At 43.2% G+C, this 17,579-nt stretch overlaps 3 protein-coding genes across 13 annotated transcripts in view; 2 read left to right on the top strand and 1 right to left on the bottom strand.

Annotated features, from left to right (window-relative positions):
- shld2 (shieldin complex subunit 2) overlaps positions 1-17,579 on the bottom strand; it is a 132,366-nt gene that overhangs the window by 82,489 nt on the left and 32,298 nt on the right. For 5 of the 11 annotated variants that reach the window (XR_015852444.1, XR_015852452.1, XR_015852453.1 and 2 more), the window contains 4 exons: positions 17,267-17,321; positions 16,400-16,526; positions 16,189-16,294; positions 14,995-15,927 (listed from right to left, as the gene is read on the bottom strand). The exons of 2 other annotated variants lie outside the window; for them this stretch is intronic. The gene's annotated coding sequence lies outside the window, so the exon portion shown is untranslated. Of the gene's footprint in view, positions 1-11,883; positions 11,968-13,473; positions 14,231-14,994; positions 15,928-16,188; positions 16,295-16,399; positions 16,527-17,266; positions 17,322-17,579 lie in introns of those variants that run through there. 4 more of the 11 variants (XR_015852447.1, XR_015852448.1, XR_015852446.1 and 1 more) reach the window with 3 other exon arrangements.
- Positions 572-3,193, top strand: LOC148354495 (uncharacterized). The gene has a single exon (XM_088351278.1). The coding sequence runs from the start codon at positions 644-646 to the stop codon at positions 2,786-2,788; it is 2,145 nt and encodes a 714-aa protein (XP_088207404.1). The 5' UTR covers positions 572-643; the 3' UTR covers positions 2,789-3,193.
- Positions 7,070-12,859, top strand: LOC148354494 (uncharacterized). The gene is made up of 3 exons (XM_088351287.1): positions 7,070-7,295; positions 8,536-8,784; positions 12,714-12,859. The coding sequence occupies exons 1-3, from the start codon at positions 7,229-7,231 to the stop codon at positions 12,746-12,748; spliced, it is 351 nt and encodes a 116-aa protein (XP_088207413.1). The 5' UTR covers positions 7,070-7,228; the 3' UTR covers positions 12,749-12,859.

The following is a 17,579-nucleotide window of genomic DNA, read 5'->3' as shown; positions in this document are numbered from 1 at the left end:
AATTGTAAAAACAAACGACGTTTGTAGGCCATACAACCTTTGCAATAGTACATGAGTCAATTCATTCAAAAGAGAAAAATAATTTTGCATTGCCGGAAACTCTCAAAATCTAACGTGATGTCAAGTTCTGGACATGTTTGATAATGACTTAGTTGCCACACTTGGGATTGCTGTTGCTCACTGCTATTTCAAGCGTTGCTCACCGACTTTGTGTGAACGCTCAGACCCCTGGAAAATGACAGGGAACATTGGTCCTGGTGCTCTTAAAGTTACGCTGAAATTCTCCTGTCTACCAAAAAAATTGCAGAATTGATTGAAAAGAAAACGCGATTGACCAAGGTCGCAAAAATCTTACCGCAAATATGGCAAGCGAACACTATATTGTCTTTTGGAATCTCATTAAACGCCTCCAATTAACAGTTGCATTGTCGAATCATTGGAAGGCTACCGCGCAATGACGTAATCGAGTAATTCTATATTAAACAATTTGTGATGTCATCGCCATGAGGTCACAAAACCAACATCAGCTGTCGTCTGCTCTGATGAAATGCTATATGAGGTCACAAAGGCGCCAAAGCACTGGCAGCGGCCAGAGCAGCTGCCGACATTTTGGCTGCGGCGGCGAGTCGAGGGCGGCGCGACAATGGAGATGGAGAACTACTCCATCAAGGCGGAGGTCATCCTGCCTATGGTGCAGAAGTACTTTGAGCGCATCCTGCCGGCGCAGTGGAGCATGCTAGCCGCCGGGACCATAGATTCGGCCACGCAAGTCATCCTGGCGGACATGTGCACGGACATTACGCAGAAACTCTGCGCCGATACCATCCGAGTCATCATTCCGGAGTTCAAGCAACGCATCCGGAGTGCCGAAGGGACCAAAATGAAGCTCAAAGTGGAAGGTGGACTGAGCACCGCCTTCGCTTCCGCGCTCAGTGTTCCAGAGGAGCGTAGCAGAAGCTCCCAAAAGCTGGACTCTCTCTTCAAGAAGGAGATCTCTCAGAGGGTCAATCACACGTTGTCCTCGGCCACCAGCACCGACAGTCAGCTGGTCCCGCTGATCTACGTTCCGGGGACCTTCACCAAGATCGACGTTCTGGCCAAGATGGTGCAGCTCACGTGCGGTTCTCTGAAAATCTATCTAAGCAAGATGGCTATGTACACGAAATGCTGTCGACCGTGCTGGCGCCAGAGAAGCCGACAGGAATCTCCCTGCGACTCCAAATGCACGGACGTCTGCAATTTCAATCGAGAGGAAACCACGCAAGCGGTCATCAACATCCTCCGCAAATGGACCGAAAGCGAGGACAAGTCCCTCTCGCGCAAGAAAAATAGCGAACTGAAGAAAACGGCGTCGGAGATTGTGGAGACCATCATCAACGACCTGCACTACGCCGACCCGACGGAGCGAGGGCAGGGTCTTGCTTCTACGCCTCACTTCAATCTGGGGTTGATAAAAGATCAACTCTGCGAGTTCTTTGAATCCTGCGTATCGCCCCACGGCAGCAACGAATCCTATCGCAAACAAAGCTTTTTGAACTTTTGCCAAAAGAAGTTCGACGAACTGACGTTTCAACTGCAAAAAGTCCGGTGTCGATGCATGCGGAAACGCAAGGGAGTTTCCCAGAGCGAGACTCCGGCTCAGCTGCTCAGCTTCCAGGGAATCCAATCCGGTCTTGAGGACGTCTTCCATAAAGTGGGGGTGCCGCCCGGGGGGTTTAACATAGACGTGGACGAGCTACGGCAGGAAGCCGACAAGTTTTCGCTCGACCTGGCGGATAAAATCTACCATTACATGACCAACAACCGCACTACGGTCCAGTCGGACGCGGTATGGAGACGCATCTCCGACCCGCTCATCTTGGAGGTGGACAAAGAAAAACCAGAGAACATCCAGGTGCTGCACAAGATCGTCGAGGACACCGCGACAAAATTCGTCCAGCAACTACTGCTCTGGCTCAAGATGGAGCCGGCAAAAAGGGAGAACCACGCCGATGAAGTCTACGGTTGCCTGAACGATATCGACACGCTCATCACGGGAACCGTGACCTCTCCACCCAAAATGGCAGCGGATTCCACCAGGCAAGACGCATGTCCCTCTCCACTGCTGGAAGACCAGGTCACCAAGGAATCAAAAATCAGCCAAAAGACACGCTTGGACACCGAGACAGACAGCGACCAGGGAAGGACTCCTCCCTCAGGTGTGGTACGAGTGGCTTGGCCGTCCCCGCTTCGCCCGTCTTCCACGCCGGACAAGTCTTTCCACGGGGACGCGATCACTTCCCAGTCGAGGAGTCAAGCTTCGGACGAGACGTCGAGCCGCTCGGCCTCCGCCATCGAGGAGATGGTCACATCCTTGGTCGCGGTGCTCGTCCTCCAACTACTGACGACCCTCCAGAAAAAACACAACAAGGTGGTCCTTGCCCGGGACAGCCTGTCCATCATCCACCGACTGTCCAGGAAAATCCAGCAGGAACCGCGTTTGTGCGCCATCACGGAGGTGGACATGTACACCGTCAACAAGGTGACCAGGGCCGTCATCAGGGAACTGCTGCGAGAGCTGGACCGGACGCGGCAGACGGCGGACGCCTTCCTGTCTCACGAACAGAACTTCGACAAGACCCTGATGACCTCGCTGGCGGTACATCTGGAGGCGCGAAAAGCAGCCGAGAAAAAGGGGGCGCCCAAGTCCTCTTCTGCGGTGCGCAGGATTCTCGATAGGACCTTTTGCTCCCCGGACTGCAGGAAACGGCCAAAGAAAGCCGACTCGGAGAGCAGTTTGAGTGTTTGAGACCGACGGTGTTCGAGTGACCAGCGGAACCAGAGCGTAGACTAGCGTACAGGAAGTCTACAGAAACGTGCAATTATTTTGAAAGGGTGCTATGTCATAAAAAATGCTCTTCTAGTCAACGGTATACACATGGTACTTTGAAACTGCTGTATGCCGGAAAATGGAAACCTATGGTAATGGGTAGCTAATGTGTTCCAAACCCCTGGTACCTCAGATAAAAACATTAAAATAACAAAGTTGTATATAGTTCTACTGGTGTGTAATATATGTGCATATGATTATATATTATGAATGAAATGTAGAGGAAAAATCTTATTTGCCTATGGAGGAAGTGACTCAAGCTGGTACAGTGGGGTTAGAGGGTGGAAGTACCACTTTCCAATAAAAATGATTTCAAAACTTGCATTTATATGAAGAATTTCATGCCTTTGGAACTTTCATGCTTTATTTCTAAAAAAAATTCCCAATTTTTTTTTGGGTTCCGACCAGTGTTCCCTCTAATTGCGCACTTCTTGCACATTCTCAGCGCACAAGAAAATCTAGCCAGCGCACAAAAATCAGGGCTGAAAATTACTCATTAAGAAGCGACTTAAGTCAAAGTTACAGTGCATGAAGGTCAAAATACACGGGTTCCCCTGACGTTGTGTCCTAAATGCGGTATTTTGAAGTCGAGTCGAAGTAAAACGAAGTTGAGTCAAGGCAGTAGAGTTTTTCGAGAACCGGCTCTTTCGGGTCCCAAACGGCTCTTCAGGTTGTTTTTGCTTCTTTCATCCCAACACGACCAAATATTATGTAAAATTATGCACACAATGACTTAAAGGAAGGGGGGAATAGGACAAAACAAAAAAACAAAAACAAAAAATGAAAAAGTAGTTGAAAAGCTAAGAAAAAAGTAACAAAAGGAAGAGAAAAAAGGAAATATTTAGAAAAAAAACAGAAAAAAGAAAAGAAAGAAACAAAGGAAAAAAGTAAATAGAGAACAAACAGCTAGGAAAAAATAAACACAATGAGATTTTTTTAAAGGAATTAAAAAAAAAAGTAGAAAAAAACAGGGAAAACAAAGAAAAAGTTTGTGTTGCATTCAAATAATTTCCAATTATATCAAGTCCATCTTGTTGCCATCATTGAACTTCCACTAAAAAAATGTAATTAAATACAATTGTGTATCATGCAACCGACTCAATAAGCCCCCAAAAATGTTAGTATTATGCGACAAAAGATACCAGGAAAAAAAGAAATGAAAATCTTGTGAAAGAATTGTTGTAAAAACAAATGACGTTTGTAGGCCGTACAACCTTTGCAATAATACATGAGTCAATTCATTCAAAAGAGAAAAATCAGTTTGCATTGCCGGAAACTCAGCAAAATGTAACTTGATGTGAAGTTTTGGACATGATTGATAATGACTCAGTTGCCACACTTGGGATTGCCGTTGCTCACTGTTGTTTCAAGCGTTGCTCACCGACTTTGTGTGAACGCTCAGACCCGTACGGAAAATGACAGGGAACATTAGTCTTGGGCAAGTACAGCCTGCACTCCGACGATCCTGTCGACAGGGTCAGAGAAAGTTACGGCTTCTTAGAACGGCATCCATTAGTACATAAACGCTTTCTTAATTGTCACAACAACTTCAGCAAAAGAAAACCTTAGAGAGAAGTTGCAGACGGATGACAAAGAATGAAAACAACCTCGTGGGCGTGTTTGACTGCAGCTGGGGTGGAAATGTTTTTGTGGATTTGGAAATTGTCCTCTGACAGTTTCCTACTCAACAGTGTTGGCAGTGTCTGAAACTCATAACAAAAAGTTACCAGACACCTTTTTTGCCTGCCCCATTTTTCACAACTTCATACACAATAAGACGATTAATCCAAAAAAACATTGTTGCAAAGTATTAAGGATTGATAATCAGAATATATAACAGAACAACACTTTCAAATTAAGTTTATTATAAATCTACTTAGAACATTCATTGCTGTTTTCCATCTGCCATCATTATGTACCTATTTTGACTCATCTTCATTCGTGCAATGTTTGCTACAAGCCACGTGAACTTCTCTTTCCACCATGCTTTTAATATATGTTTACGTTTTGGAGCGTCATGAGAAATGTTCCCTGTAATTTTCCAGGGGTCTGAGCGTTCACACAAAGTCTGTGAGCAACGCTTGAAACAACAGTGAGTAACAGCAATCCCAAGTGTGGCAACTAAGTCATTATCAAACATATCCAAAACTTGACATTTTGCTGAGTTTCCGGCAATGCAAAATTCTTTTTCTCTTTTGAATGAATTGACTCGTGTACGATTGCAAAGGTTGTACGGCCTACAAACGTCATTTGTTCTTACAAAGATATCCATTTCTTTTTATTTCCTGATATATTTTGTCGCATAATATGAACATTTTTGGGGTCTTATTGAGTCGGTTGCACGATACAGAACTGTATTTAATCACATTTTTTTAGTGGAAGTACAATGTTGGCAACAAGATTCACTTGATATAATAGGAAATTATTTGAATGCAACACAAACTTTTTATTGTTTTTTTCTCCTTTTTTTGAAATTCCTTTAAAAAAAATCTCATTGTGTTTATTATTTCCGAACTGTTACTTTTTTTCTTTTTGTTCTCTATTTACTTTTTTCCTACATTTCTTTCTTTTCTTTTTTTCCGGCTTTTTTCAAATTTTTTCCTTTTTTTTCTCTTCCTTTTATTTCTTTTCTTCTCAGCATTTCACTACTTTTTCATTTTGGTATTTTTTTGTTTTTTTGTTCTATCCCCCCCTTCCTTTAAGTCATTTTGTGCATAATTTTACTTAATATTTGGTCATGTGGGCAGCACGGCGGCGCAGTGGTTAGCGCGTGTGCGGCACAGTTCTGAGGTCGTGGGAACCTCCTGAGTGGGTTCAAATCCAGCTAACGGCCTTGCTGTGCGGAGTTTGTATGTTCTCCCTGTGCTTGCGTGGGTTTCCTCCGGGCACTCCGGTTTCCTCCCACATTCCAAAAACATGCATTTCAGGTGAATTGGCCGGTCCAAATTGTCCCTAGGTGTGAATAAGCGAGTGAGTTGTCTGTCTCTGTGTGCCCTGCGATTGGCTGGCAACCAGTCCAGGGTGTCCCCTGCCCACTGCCCGATGATTGCTGGGATGGGCTCCAGCATCCCCGCGACCCTACTGAGGATAAGCGGTGCAGCTGATGAGATGAGATGAGATGAGATTTGGTGATGTTGGGATTAAAGAAGCCAAAACAACCTTAAGAGACGTTTGGGACCCGAAAGAGCCGGTTCCTTTTAGTGAGCCGAGCCGAAGAAGACGGTTCTTGACAAACTCTACTAACTTGACTCAACTTCTTTCTACTTCGACTCGACTTCAAAATATCGCATTTAGGACTCAACGTCAGGGGAACCCTTGTATTTTTACCTTCACGCACTGTTACTTTGACTTAAGTCGCTTCTTAATAAGTAATTTTGAGCCCTGATTTTTGTGCGCTGGTTAGATTTTCTTGTGCGCTGAGAATCTGCGAGCAGTGCGTTTTTGTAAGCTTCTTTTGAATCTTTCTTCTGGGGCTGAGGTTTTGGCTTGATTCCTAACCACTTATCCATTTTTCCTGTGTTCTCTGTGCGTCTAAACCAGCTTGGTGGCCTTGGGGGTAGGGCCGCTCCGAGACTGGGAGGTCGCTGGTTCAAGCCTCGACCGAGTCATACCTATGACTTAAAACATTGGTACTCATTGCCTCCCTGCATGGCGCTCAGCATTAGGGGTTGGAATTGGGGGGTTTGCTCACCTAATGACTCCCAACACATCAGTTGGGTTGAGCGAGGGGGCTGGGAATCCCCTCCTCTGTATCTATCACCCAGAAAGAGTCAGGAATGTGTTCTTGACTCTAGACACCTCCCACTAGGGGGATATGGCTTCGGTATATATATATATATATATATATATATATATATATTATATATACACAATGGCTATTTTGAATGGTGAGGATTCAAAAAGAAGCGACGTAAACAACTCGGGAGAGAGTGGAAAACTGCAGAACGGGGGTACGCCACTGTTGGCGTTCTGCAGCCAAAGTAACAGTAGAAAAAGTAATTTGATTATACCGTTACTGAATAACGAACGCAGTATTCATAACAGCGTTACTCCCAACACTGCTACTCGTCCTGTACACGTAAGCAGGAGAAAAATAAAAACAAAAACCAGTCGTCTAATAGTGGGGTGCATCTCTGTGTGCAACAATCCGTGCATAAGCAGGACTTGTGTCTTTACCACAAAACACGCGAGCCACGTGAAAGTCTTCTGGATTGTCCCGACAACAACCTGTATCGCCGGTTGGGCCTGTGAGTCCTGAGGGCCCCACCTGATTCCTCTGCGAGGCGTCGCCTGCCCATGGGTATCCCCTTGTCACTATAAGACTAAGCATCTTACCTCCACCTGCAATCAGTCAACAACATGGACAAATTCTTTCAAAGTGAGTTGGGTGAGAAGGTGATCGTCAACACCGTCAAAGATAAAGCTGGTGAGTAATCCTATATAGTGTTACTGCTCTCGGACTCCATGATTGCCAAGGTAGTGCGGATAGACAACCTGTTTGACATGACAATAAACGATTGTTTACTTTCGGACGGAGTGTCAAAGTCTGGTGCAAAAGTCAAAAAATGCTTGTGTTCAATGTTCCCTCGAAGCTGCGTGGCGCAATCGCGCACTGCCTGCACATTCTCAGCGCACAAGAAAATCTAGTCGGCACACAAAAATCAGGGCTCAAAATTGCTAATTAAGAAGCCAATTAAGTCAAAGTTACAGTGTATGAAGGTAAAAATACGTGGGTTCCCCTGACGTTGTGTTCTAAATGCGGTATTTTGAAGTCAAGGTCGAAGTAGAACAAAGTTGAGTAAAGTCAATAGAGTTTTTCGAGAACCGGCTTCTTCGGCTCGGCTCACTAAAGAGAATCGGCTCTTTCGGGTCCCAAACGGCTCTTCGGGTTGTTTTTGCTTTTTTAATCCTTACACAACCAAATATTATGTAAAATTGTGCACAAAATGACTTAAAGGAAAGGGGGAAATAGAACAAAAAAGAAAAAAAATACCAAAATGAAAAATAGTGAAAAGCTGAGAAAAAAAGAAACAAAAGGAAGAGAAAAAAAGAAGGAAAAATTCAGAAAAAAAGCCAGAAAAAAAGAAAAGAAAGAAACAAAGGAAAAAAAGTAAATAGAGAACAAAAAGAAAAAAGTAACAGCTCGGAAAAAATAAACATAATGAGATTTTTTTAAAGGAATAAAAAAAATTTGAAAAAAAACAGGGAAAAAAAAGAAAAAGTTTGTGTCGCATTCAAATCATTTCCAATTATACCAAGTCAATCTTGTTGCCAACATTGTACTTCCACTAAAAAAATGTGATTAAATACAGTTGTGTATCGTGCAACCGACTCAATAAGCCCCCAAAAATGTTCATATTATGCGACAAAATATATCAGGAAATAAAAAGAAATGGATATCTTTGTAAGAACATATGACGTTTGTAGGCCGTACAACCTTTGCAATAGTACATGAGTCAATTCATTCAAAAGAGAAAAATCATTTTGCATTGCCGGAAACTCAGCAAAATGTAACGTGATGTCAAGTTTTAGACATGTTTGATAATGATTTAATTGCCACACTTGGGATTGCCGTTGCTCACTGTTGTTTCAAGCGTTGCTCACCGACTTTGTGTGAACGCGCAGACCCGTAAGGAAAATGACAGGGAACATTGCTTGTGTTGCAGGGGACTTGGCAGAGGAATGCCTGAGCAGGATCCGAGGGGGTGGATCAGGAGGAGGGGCGGATAGACAGGAGGAGAAGAAAGGATTCGACGTGTCCAACGTCCTGTCTATGGTCGGGGGCAAGGACGACAAGAAAGAGTTTGGCGTCTCCGACGTCCTCTCCATGGTCGGGGGAAACGACGACAAGAAGGGATTCGATGTGTCCGACGTCCTTTCCGCGGTCGGTGGGAAGGACGAGAGCGGCGGAGGGGGTGAGTTGTCAAACTGTTGAAATATGGAGGCCCCTCTACACACGAGACGAAATCCTTCTCGGATCCAGCAATTTCGTGAAATTTCTCGTATCTCGAACGAAAATTTCCCATAAGAAACAACTGAAAACCGATGAATCCGTTCCCGGCCTCCCGAAATCATCCAAGTGAACCCTCAATCGCTATAAAGCACAACTTCCTGATCGCGAAACACAAATAGTATTTGACCATGAATATACAGTAATAGGATACATGAGATAATATTAATATTAATGAGATCATATAATATGAATGTATATCCCGTTAGTTCCTTGTCGCATCACCACAACAACAGAAGTCAATCCATCTCTTCACAAATCTCATCTCATCTCATTAGCTGCACCGCTTATCCTCATTAGGGTCGCGGGGGGGCTGGAGCCCATCCCAGCCATCTCCAGGCAGTGGGCAGGGGACACCCTAAACTGGTTGCCAGCCAATCGCAGGGCACACAGGGACAGACAACTCACTCGCTCATTCACACTTAGAGACAATTTGGACCGGTCAATTCACCTGAAATGCATGTTTTTGGAATGTGGGAGGAAACCGGAGTGCCCGGAGGAAACCCACGCAAGCACGGGGAGAACATACAAACTCCGCACAGGAAGTATGGAGCTGGATTTGAACCCACGACAGGTTCCCATGACATGAACTGTACCGCACATGCGCTAACCACTGCGCCGCCGTGCTGCCCCTCGTCACGAATGTTGGTTCTTAATACTGTAGATTCAAAATGGGAAAGACAAGATGAGTCCAACTAAAGTTTTCAAAAAAGAAATGTTCCTAAGTAAAAAATTATTATTGTATCGTATTTATTTATTCAGCCAGTATAAACCATAAACATGATATATACAAGAAATCATTTGACACGCGAACACTCAATAATAATAAAATAATAGATTTAAAAGAATAAAAAGAATAGAGTAAAAAATATATTGTAGTGTATAATACAAGGTAATTACCATATTTTCCGCACTATAGGGCGCACCGGGTTATAGGGCGCACCCCCCAAAAATAGTTTTTGGTCGTATATCTTCCATACATAAGGCGCACCGGATTATAAGGTGCTACAATGGGAACGTCGACAAAACAGTCAGATGATTCAGTCCAACTGATTACCCCCTTAACATTCCCAAAGCTTGCAAAGAAGCAAATACGTGTCTCAGACATGTACGGAAACAGTGTCCGTACGATGTTACTCAAATGCATCGTTCCAAATATCATTCGGAAGGTTAAAGTCTTGGGATTCAAGAAATGCCAACCATTCCTTAGTTTCTATTTTCTTTTTCGCTCGCAACTTTACTGTGCATATGACAATAAACACTTGGAATTGAGTTTAATTTAAAAAAAGACCCATCACAGAAACATCTAGATCACTCTGAAACAAGATACTGGGAAAATATATAGCCGGAGTAGCTCACCGAAGTCGTTGCGTTCAATAATAATGTGCAACCATGGTCCTCTTATATCTGTGAGTGTAGTAAATCCAGGAGAGTAAAATATTTACAAATACAGAATGGTAAAACATGTTTCCTTTATGCCGTAGACAACCAAACTTGTTATTCACATTCATCTTTTTCGGCCAATTGCAGGCTTTGTTTTGCCCCTTTAGCCTATGCGAGCCTGTAAATGATAAAAAGGATCCGCCCCCTTGACCTCCGAATAACTTTAGCCAATAGTGATCGATTCAACTGATGATTGACACATTGGCTGGGAAATGAAATGCTGGCATATGTATCCCAGCATACACTGCGGACCACATCGCCTACGAGGAAAAATCTAGTCGGCGGCTGCTTGCCTTTGTTGCGAGACCTTGCGACTTAATATTGATCCATATATAAGGCGCACTGTATTATAAGGCGCATGGTCAGTTTTTGAAAAAAATAAAGGCTTTTAGGTGCGCCTTATAGTGCGGAAAATACGGTATATAGAATAGTTTAAAAAGAAAGAATATATAAATGACAAGACTAGAGTAGAATAGGTCGGAGGAACGCCGTTGGCATAATAATACCATACAAAATAAACCAAAATCAATTCCCGTTGAACATACGAATAGCAGAAGGGTAAAAACTCTCTTTAAGACGTGAAGTCTTGCTCGCAATGGAGCGAAGATGGTGACCTTACGGCAGGTAATCAAAGTACCTGCGAGCAGGGTGACTGGGATCGTCTATCATTTTTGGTGTCCGTTTTCTAGTTCGATCGATGTAGATACTTTGCAGGGACGGGAGGCCAGTACCTATTATTTCCTCTGCCATCCTCACTACTGATTCCACCTTTGACAATTCTTTCTGATTGATGCGACCAAACCAAACTGTGATTGACCTAGTTGAAACTGATAAACGGATAAAAATTGACTAGAATGGATTGACGGACTCCGAATGATTTGAGTGGACGAAGGAAGTAGAGCCTTTGTCTGGCTGACTTTAGAATATCAGTAGCATTGACAGTCCATGTGAGGTCAGCTGACAAGTAAGTACCCAGAAACTTGAATGAATGGACCAGTTCCACCTCACTACCATTAATTGACAGTGGCACATGCGGGGGAGGCAGTTTGTAACAACTACAGGGAAAACGTAGACGTTAACAGGTATTTCGTAAAGATGACCCATCGTACTACTCTACCAGATCGCTCACACAAACACCACGCTTATGTTAATCTATTATTTCCGGCTTCATTTCAATTGACATTGTCATTTTCTCTCCGAAAACACATTACCATTTATTTTCCATATTTCATTGCTAGGGCCACAAAAAACGTGATAAGAAAACAACCACACAAGAGCGCTGGATCAGGTCTGTGTGCTAACCGGTACGAGCTGAAACTGGCGGTGAGCGATCTGTAGCAGTGCCTGCGTCCCTGCGTCCTAGACACATCATTTTTGCTGGGGACGCATAGTGTCAAGTCAACGTGCGTCCCCAGGACGCAACTTTTTTGACACAAAATTGTCATTTTTACCAGATTACATTTTTTTTTTAACAAAGATTTACCGCACTCCAAACTTTTCGTCAGGCAGATCCGTCATTGTTGTTTTGGTCTCGCGGTTCGAGTTTTCGTCCGCACGCCGATCTCTGCAAACGAGATCTCGTTGTTTCGAGATGACGTCATTGTTGTGGTGCTTGTCGTCTAGGGAAGGTGAAGGCTAAGTAGGCCTCCGAAAAAAAAAATTGTATTATGTGAAAATCAACACAAAATTGGTCATTTCTTCAGTGTCAGTAATAAGTCGAAACTTAATGCAGAAAGTGATAACAACGGCAATAATTCCTGCACGAAAAAACGGCGGAGAAATCCTTCGGAAGATCGCGAAGGCAAGGAAAACACGCGTGTTGAAGCCAACGATTCAACAAAAGAAAACAAACAAAAGAATACTCCTAGCAAGGACTTTTCTGCCAAAACCAGACTCAATTATATTCCTGGTTACGCTATGAGGAAGATGATAATGGATTGGACGTTGAGAAGGCATTACAACTGTGGCGGGACAGCAAACCATGAAGAATATATGAATTGGAAAATCTGAAGCGATAACTGCTTTGTATTACCAATAAACTGTGATGATTAAAACTGAACGAATATATAGATTAATATTATATATTTGTGGCCGATTTACAATTTCAACCTGGATAAGACTAAATTTTGGGGAGCCATAGATCTCTGTTGGGACCCATAGATTTTTGAGCATGCGAGTCCCCGGGACCCATCACTTTTCACAGGTAAAAGGAACACTGCTGTAGTGGTGACATCTAGATATTCTCGTTCCATGAGTTTTTACATCGGGCAAGATCTTTCCCCGAAATACATCGCGTAGCTCGAATTACTCGTTTGTAGCGAGGTCACTGTATTTCCCTTGAGGGAAAACAAAAATTTGCCTTCTAACCTTGTTCCTTTGTCTTTGCCGCAGCAATCGGTAAAGCCCTGGGCGGATTGTTCGACTAGAACCGCGCCGATGTCATGGAGCTCCTTCAACGCAAGCTATCACGCCACTTTTTCACAAGACAACATGTATGGGTGTCAATGCATGAAATAAAACTGGTACATTATTTTGTATTTTACTGAACAAGCTGTCAGGTGAACTTTTCCTACTGTTGTTTGGACCATACCACGCCAAACTTCAGGCATAAAATTAGATACTTGATTCATCCCCGTAGGGAAATTCACACTTCCAGCAGTATCCTTTTGTTGTTTATCAACAGATTAACAGGATGGCCTCGGGGTGCTGTGTTGTAGTCAGGGTTGGGTAGGGTTACTTTGACGTGATTACTTTCAATGACTTTTGGATTACTCCAATACCAAATATGCTAATAAAAGACAAAAGAAACTAAATATGAATAAAATGACTAAATTTTGTGCAGGCTTGGGGAGTAACGGAACACATGGAACGGCTAAAATGATGTTGGCAAGCTGTTTGGATTTATTTTCATTTTGTCTCTGTGGCATTTTATGTTAGTTTTGCCGCAGATCAAAGAGATCAAAGCCAGGAGAGAAAGCTTACCACCTGCTGTGAGTCATCATTTTATTCATATTTAGTTTCTTTTGTCTTTTATTAGCATATTTGGTATTGGAGTAATCCAAAAGTCATTGAAAGTAATCAAGTTAAAGTAACCCTACCCAACCCTGGTTGTAGTTTAGCAACAGATTCAGATTCAGATTCAGATTCAGATCTACTTTATTGTCATTCTAGTACACGTGTATACAGAACGAAATGTCGATGCATCTGGCCCCCACAGTTTCCGTATAAATAATGTTGTATTGTATTTTGGCTACGTATAGTATTTTACCATAGTGCCGATAGTGCAAGAAGAGTAGCTAACCAGTTGTGCAAAATGGGCAGTCAGGTTAACAAGTCAGGTACACAGTAACATTAACACTGTAACAATAACGCTGTAATTACAATAGTGCAGAGAGCAATGTGCAAGGAGTGGCAAGCTATAAAAAAAAAACTGCCAGTAGTGCAAAAAGTCAGATTAGCAGCCGTTTAGATTTAAGTTAACTATATGTTAGATTGACCATTTAACAGTCTAATGGCCAGGGGGACTAGACTATTGCGGAGCCTGGTGGTCCTGCACCGCACACTGCAGTACCTCTTCCCAGAGGCTAGCAGAGTGAACAGTCCATGATGGGGGTGAGAGGGGTCCCCGGTAATGTTTTTAGCATGGGATAGGCAGTGCTTCTGGCCAATGTCCTGAATGGAGGGAAGTGTAGTCCCGATTATTTTCTCTGCTGTCCTCGTTACCCTCCTCACACTACCCCAGTCGGTAGCGCTGCAGCCTCCACACCACACAGAGATACAGCTGGTCAGGATACTCTCTATGGTGCCCCTGTAGAATGTAATGAGGGAGGGTGGGGGCAGGTGGGCTCTCCTCATCCATCAACAGCAGAGTGGATGACGTCACACGGTAGGCCAAAAGTTCGACGTCCCTGCAAGCGGGTGGAAATCTTTGTGCCCAGGGTTACACCACCTCGTGTTCACGTAGATAGCGAGTCCGCCTCCTCTCTGCTTCCCGCAGGCTTTTTTGTCTCTGTCTGTCCTAACAGCGCTGAAGCCGGGTAGCTCCACGTTAGCGTCCGGGATGCTAGACATGAGCCACGTTTCCGTAAAACACAGCAAACTGCACTCCATGTAAGCTTTGTTGTTTTTCACCAGTACAGCCAGTACGTCGGTCTTATTTGGTAGAGAGTTCACATTTACCATGCTTACGGACGGTACCGAAGGCTTATAACGCCGCTAGCCGCTTAGCTAGCTCCGGCTCTGCAGCCAAGATAGGGCCCCCTCATCACGCCGGCACGAGAATTCTTCAGGGCAAGGAGTCGATTCCTCGTGTGCATTAAAACCCATATACATAAGATAGAAAATAATCCAAAGTGTAGTTGTCAAGCGGGACGAAAAACACCGAAGATAGAAGCGGACACTTAAAACAATAAATCACAAAAAGAGCGAAATAACACGGAGCTGCTGGAAAGGCTGCCGCCCGCGGCGCCTATGATGTCATGCTCCAACTCTCATGCGTGAGATCATTCCAAGTCAAAATCAATTCTATTTGTCAACTTCTCCAATGTACTTGACCAGGGTTGGGAAGGGTTACTTTAACTGGATTACTTTCAATTACTTTTGGATGACTCCAATACCAAATATGCTAACAAAAGACAAAAGAAACTAAATACAAATAAAATTCTGACTCACAACAGGTGGTAAGCTTTCTCTCCTGGCTTTGATCTCTTTGATCTCAGGCAAAACGAACATCAAATGCGACAGAAACAAAATGAAAATAAATCCAAACAGCTTGCCAACATCATTTTTGCCGTTCCATGTGTTCCATTACTCCCCAAGCCTGCACAAAATTTAGTAATTTTATTCATATTTAGTTTCTTTTGTCCTTTATTAGCATATTTGGTATTGGAGTAATCCAAAAGTCATTGAAAGTAATCCAGTTAAAGTAACCCTACCCAACCCTGTACTTGACATACAATGAAATGAAATGATGAAATGATCTGCATTTCTATAGCGCTTTTCAAGTCAATGACTTCCCAAAGCGCTTTACAGTGTGCTTCACATTTCCCAATAGCGGCCTTGTATTGCAGCCATGTAAGACGCTCACCTGCTTATTGGGGGTATTAGGGGTTCAGTGTCTTACCCAAGGACACTTCGACATGTAACACGGACGAGCCGGGATTCGAACTGGGATCCCTTGATCCCAAGACAAGCGCTCTACCTCCTGAGCTACTGACGCCCCCAAAAAACGAAGAAACCTACAAGAAACCGAAATTCTGTTGCTCCTCTCCCGAGCGCAGATAATAATTGACACAACTTAAGTGAAAATGCACGAAACAGTCAAGTCAGGTCATGTTCATTTGTATAGCCCTTAATCCCAAGGAGTCTCAAAAGGTTGCACAGACCACAGACTATAGCAAAGTACTGACTATTATTACACCATCCCATGATCTAAAACCTACATGAGGGCAAGGAAAAACTCATAATCCTCAAAATGATTCGGTCTTTTCAGAGTTAAGGCACAAGAAGTTGACTGACGATCCATTCTTTGATCTCAGTGAGGCAGGCTTCCAAATTTCCACAATTTAGTGTGGCAGATTCCTCAGAAGATATAGTTGAGTGTCATCTGCATAGCAATGAAAACTGATATTATACTTGCGAATAATACCACCTCATGGAAGCATGTCAATGCTGAAAAGAAGGGGGCCAAGTACTGAACCCTGCGGAACAAGTCCTGACCCAAAATAATACTACGCTAATACCGAAGACACAACATACGATAAAATGTTTAAAGTAGCAGCAAATAGTGACATTGATATGAATAAAAATGTAAAAGATAAAGTAAGAAAGTTGGTGTGCAGTCATGAGTGTTCATTTCTCTTCTTACCGGGTGTGGAGAGTTCAGTTGTCTCACTGCCTGGTGGAAGAAGCTGTTTGTGAGTCTAGTTTTGCGGGAGCGGAGGCTTCTGTACATTTTCCCAAAGGGCGGGAGGCTGAAGATGGATTGCATCGTCGGCATTGGAGATGGTGTTGGAGATTGGTCAGGCGGCTGGTGTGGAAGGAAGTGATACTCGAATTGTTCTTTCGGATGTTCTTACAATGCGTTGTAGGGCCTTCCGGTTGTAGTCCGTGCAGCTGCCGGATGCTTTCGACGGTACCGTAGTAAAATGAGGTCGGGATGTGTGAGGGAGGCCTTGCCTTTGTTCAAAGACTTGGGTGGATTTCCTATGAAACGTCCCGTTAGCTCAATATGCTACACTCCAAAAGGTCCACTGCACACCCATGAGTCAGTCATATAATCAGGGTTGGGTAGGGTTACTTTAACTGGATTACTTTCAATGACTTTTGGATGACTCCAATACCAAATATGCTAATAAAAGACAAAATAAACTAAATACGAATAAAATGATGACTCACAACACGTGGTAAGCTTTCTCTCCTGGCTTTGATCTCTTTGATCTCCGGCAAAACGAACATCAAATGCGACAGAAACAAAATGAAAATAAATCCAAACAGCTTGCCAACATCATTTTTGATGTTGAATACCAAATATGCTAAAAAAAGACAAAAGAAACTAAATATGAATAAAATGACTCCATTTTGTGCAGGCTTGGGGAGTCACGGATTACATGGAACGGCAAAAATGATGTTGGCAAGCTGTTTGGATTGATTTTCATTTTGTTTCTGTCGCATTTTATGTTAGTTTTGCCGGAGATCAAAGAGATCAAAGCCAGGAGAGAAAGCTTACCACGTGTTGTGAGTCATGATTGTATTCATATTTAGTTTATTTTGTCTTTTATCAGCATATTTGGTATTGGAGTCATTCAAAAGTAATGGAAAGTAATCAAGTTAAAGTAACCCTACCCAACCCTGCATATAATCAACGCACCAATGTTGGTCGAAACAGAGCTTCCTCAGAAAAAGGCTTCAATAGTTCCTGAACAAGAACCACAACAGACACTAACCTTGATTTACGCATGCGGGATTTCAAGCATCGTGCATCTACGTACTCCGACGTGCCTGGAATTTTTGGGAAAAAGTTTTCAAGCAATTTAACATGATAACATGTCATATGTTCCGCTCCTAATAGGTGGTTATCCAAAAAGTAATTTTGCAAATCTTGCATTCAACATTAACTGAGCAATGGTGGAAATAACCTCTGTCTATCGTGACGACAGGAAAAGAGTAAGGGCCTATAATAACGATTGTAATTCGAATAAAAATAGAACTATACTCGTCACATACAGGGTTGGGTAGAGTTACTTTAACTGGATTACT

The sequence above is a fragment of the Urocampus carinirostris genome, chromosome 13 (genome assembly GCF_059441175.1).
Source record: "Urocampus carinirostris isolate Australia breed hairy pipefish chromosome 13, RoL_Ucar_1.0, whole genome shotgun sequence".
In the NCBI taxonomy this organism is placed as follows: domain Eukaryota; kingdom Metazoa; phylum Chordata; class Actinopteri; order Syngnathiformes; family Syngnathidae; genus Urocampus; species Urocampus carinirostris.
The sequence above is the reverse complement of the archived record's forward strand: the minus strand, read 5'-3'. Positions and strand labels throughout refer to the sequence as shown.

Coding starts and splice junctions, on each gene's coding strand:
- LOC148354495 (XM_088351278.1), top strand. CDS start 644: ATGGAGATGGAGAACTACTCCATCAAGGCGGAGGTCATCCTGCCTATG.
- LOC148354494 (XM_088351287.1), top strand. CDS start 7,229: ATGGACAAATTCTTTCAAAGTGAGTTGGGTGAGAAGGTGATCGTCAAC. Junction 7,296..8,535: donor CACCGTCAAAGATAAAGCTG/GTGAGTAATCCT, acceptor CTTGTGTTGCAG/GGGACTTGGCAGAGGAATGC. Junction 8,785..12,713: donor GGACGAGAGCGGCGGAGGGG/GTGAGTTGTCAA, acceptor TCTTTGCCGCAG/CAATCGGTAAAGCCCTGGGC.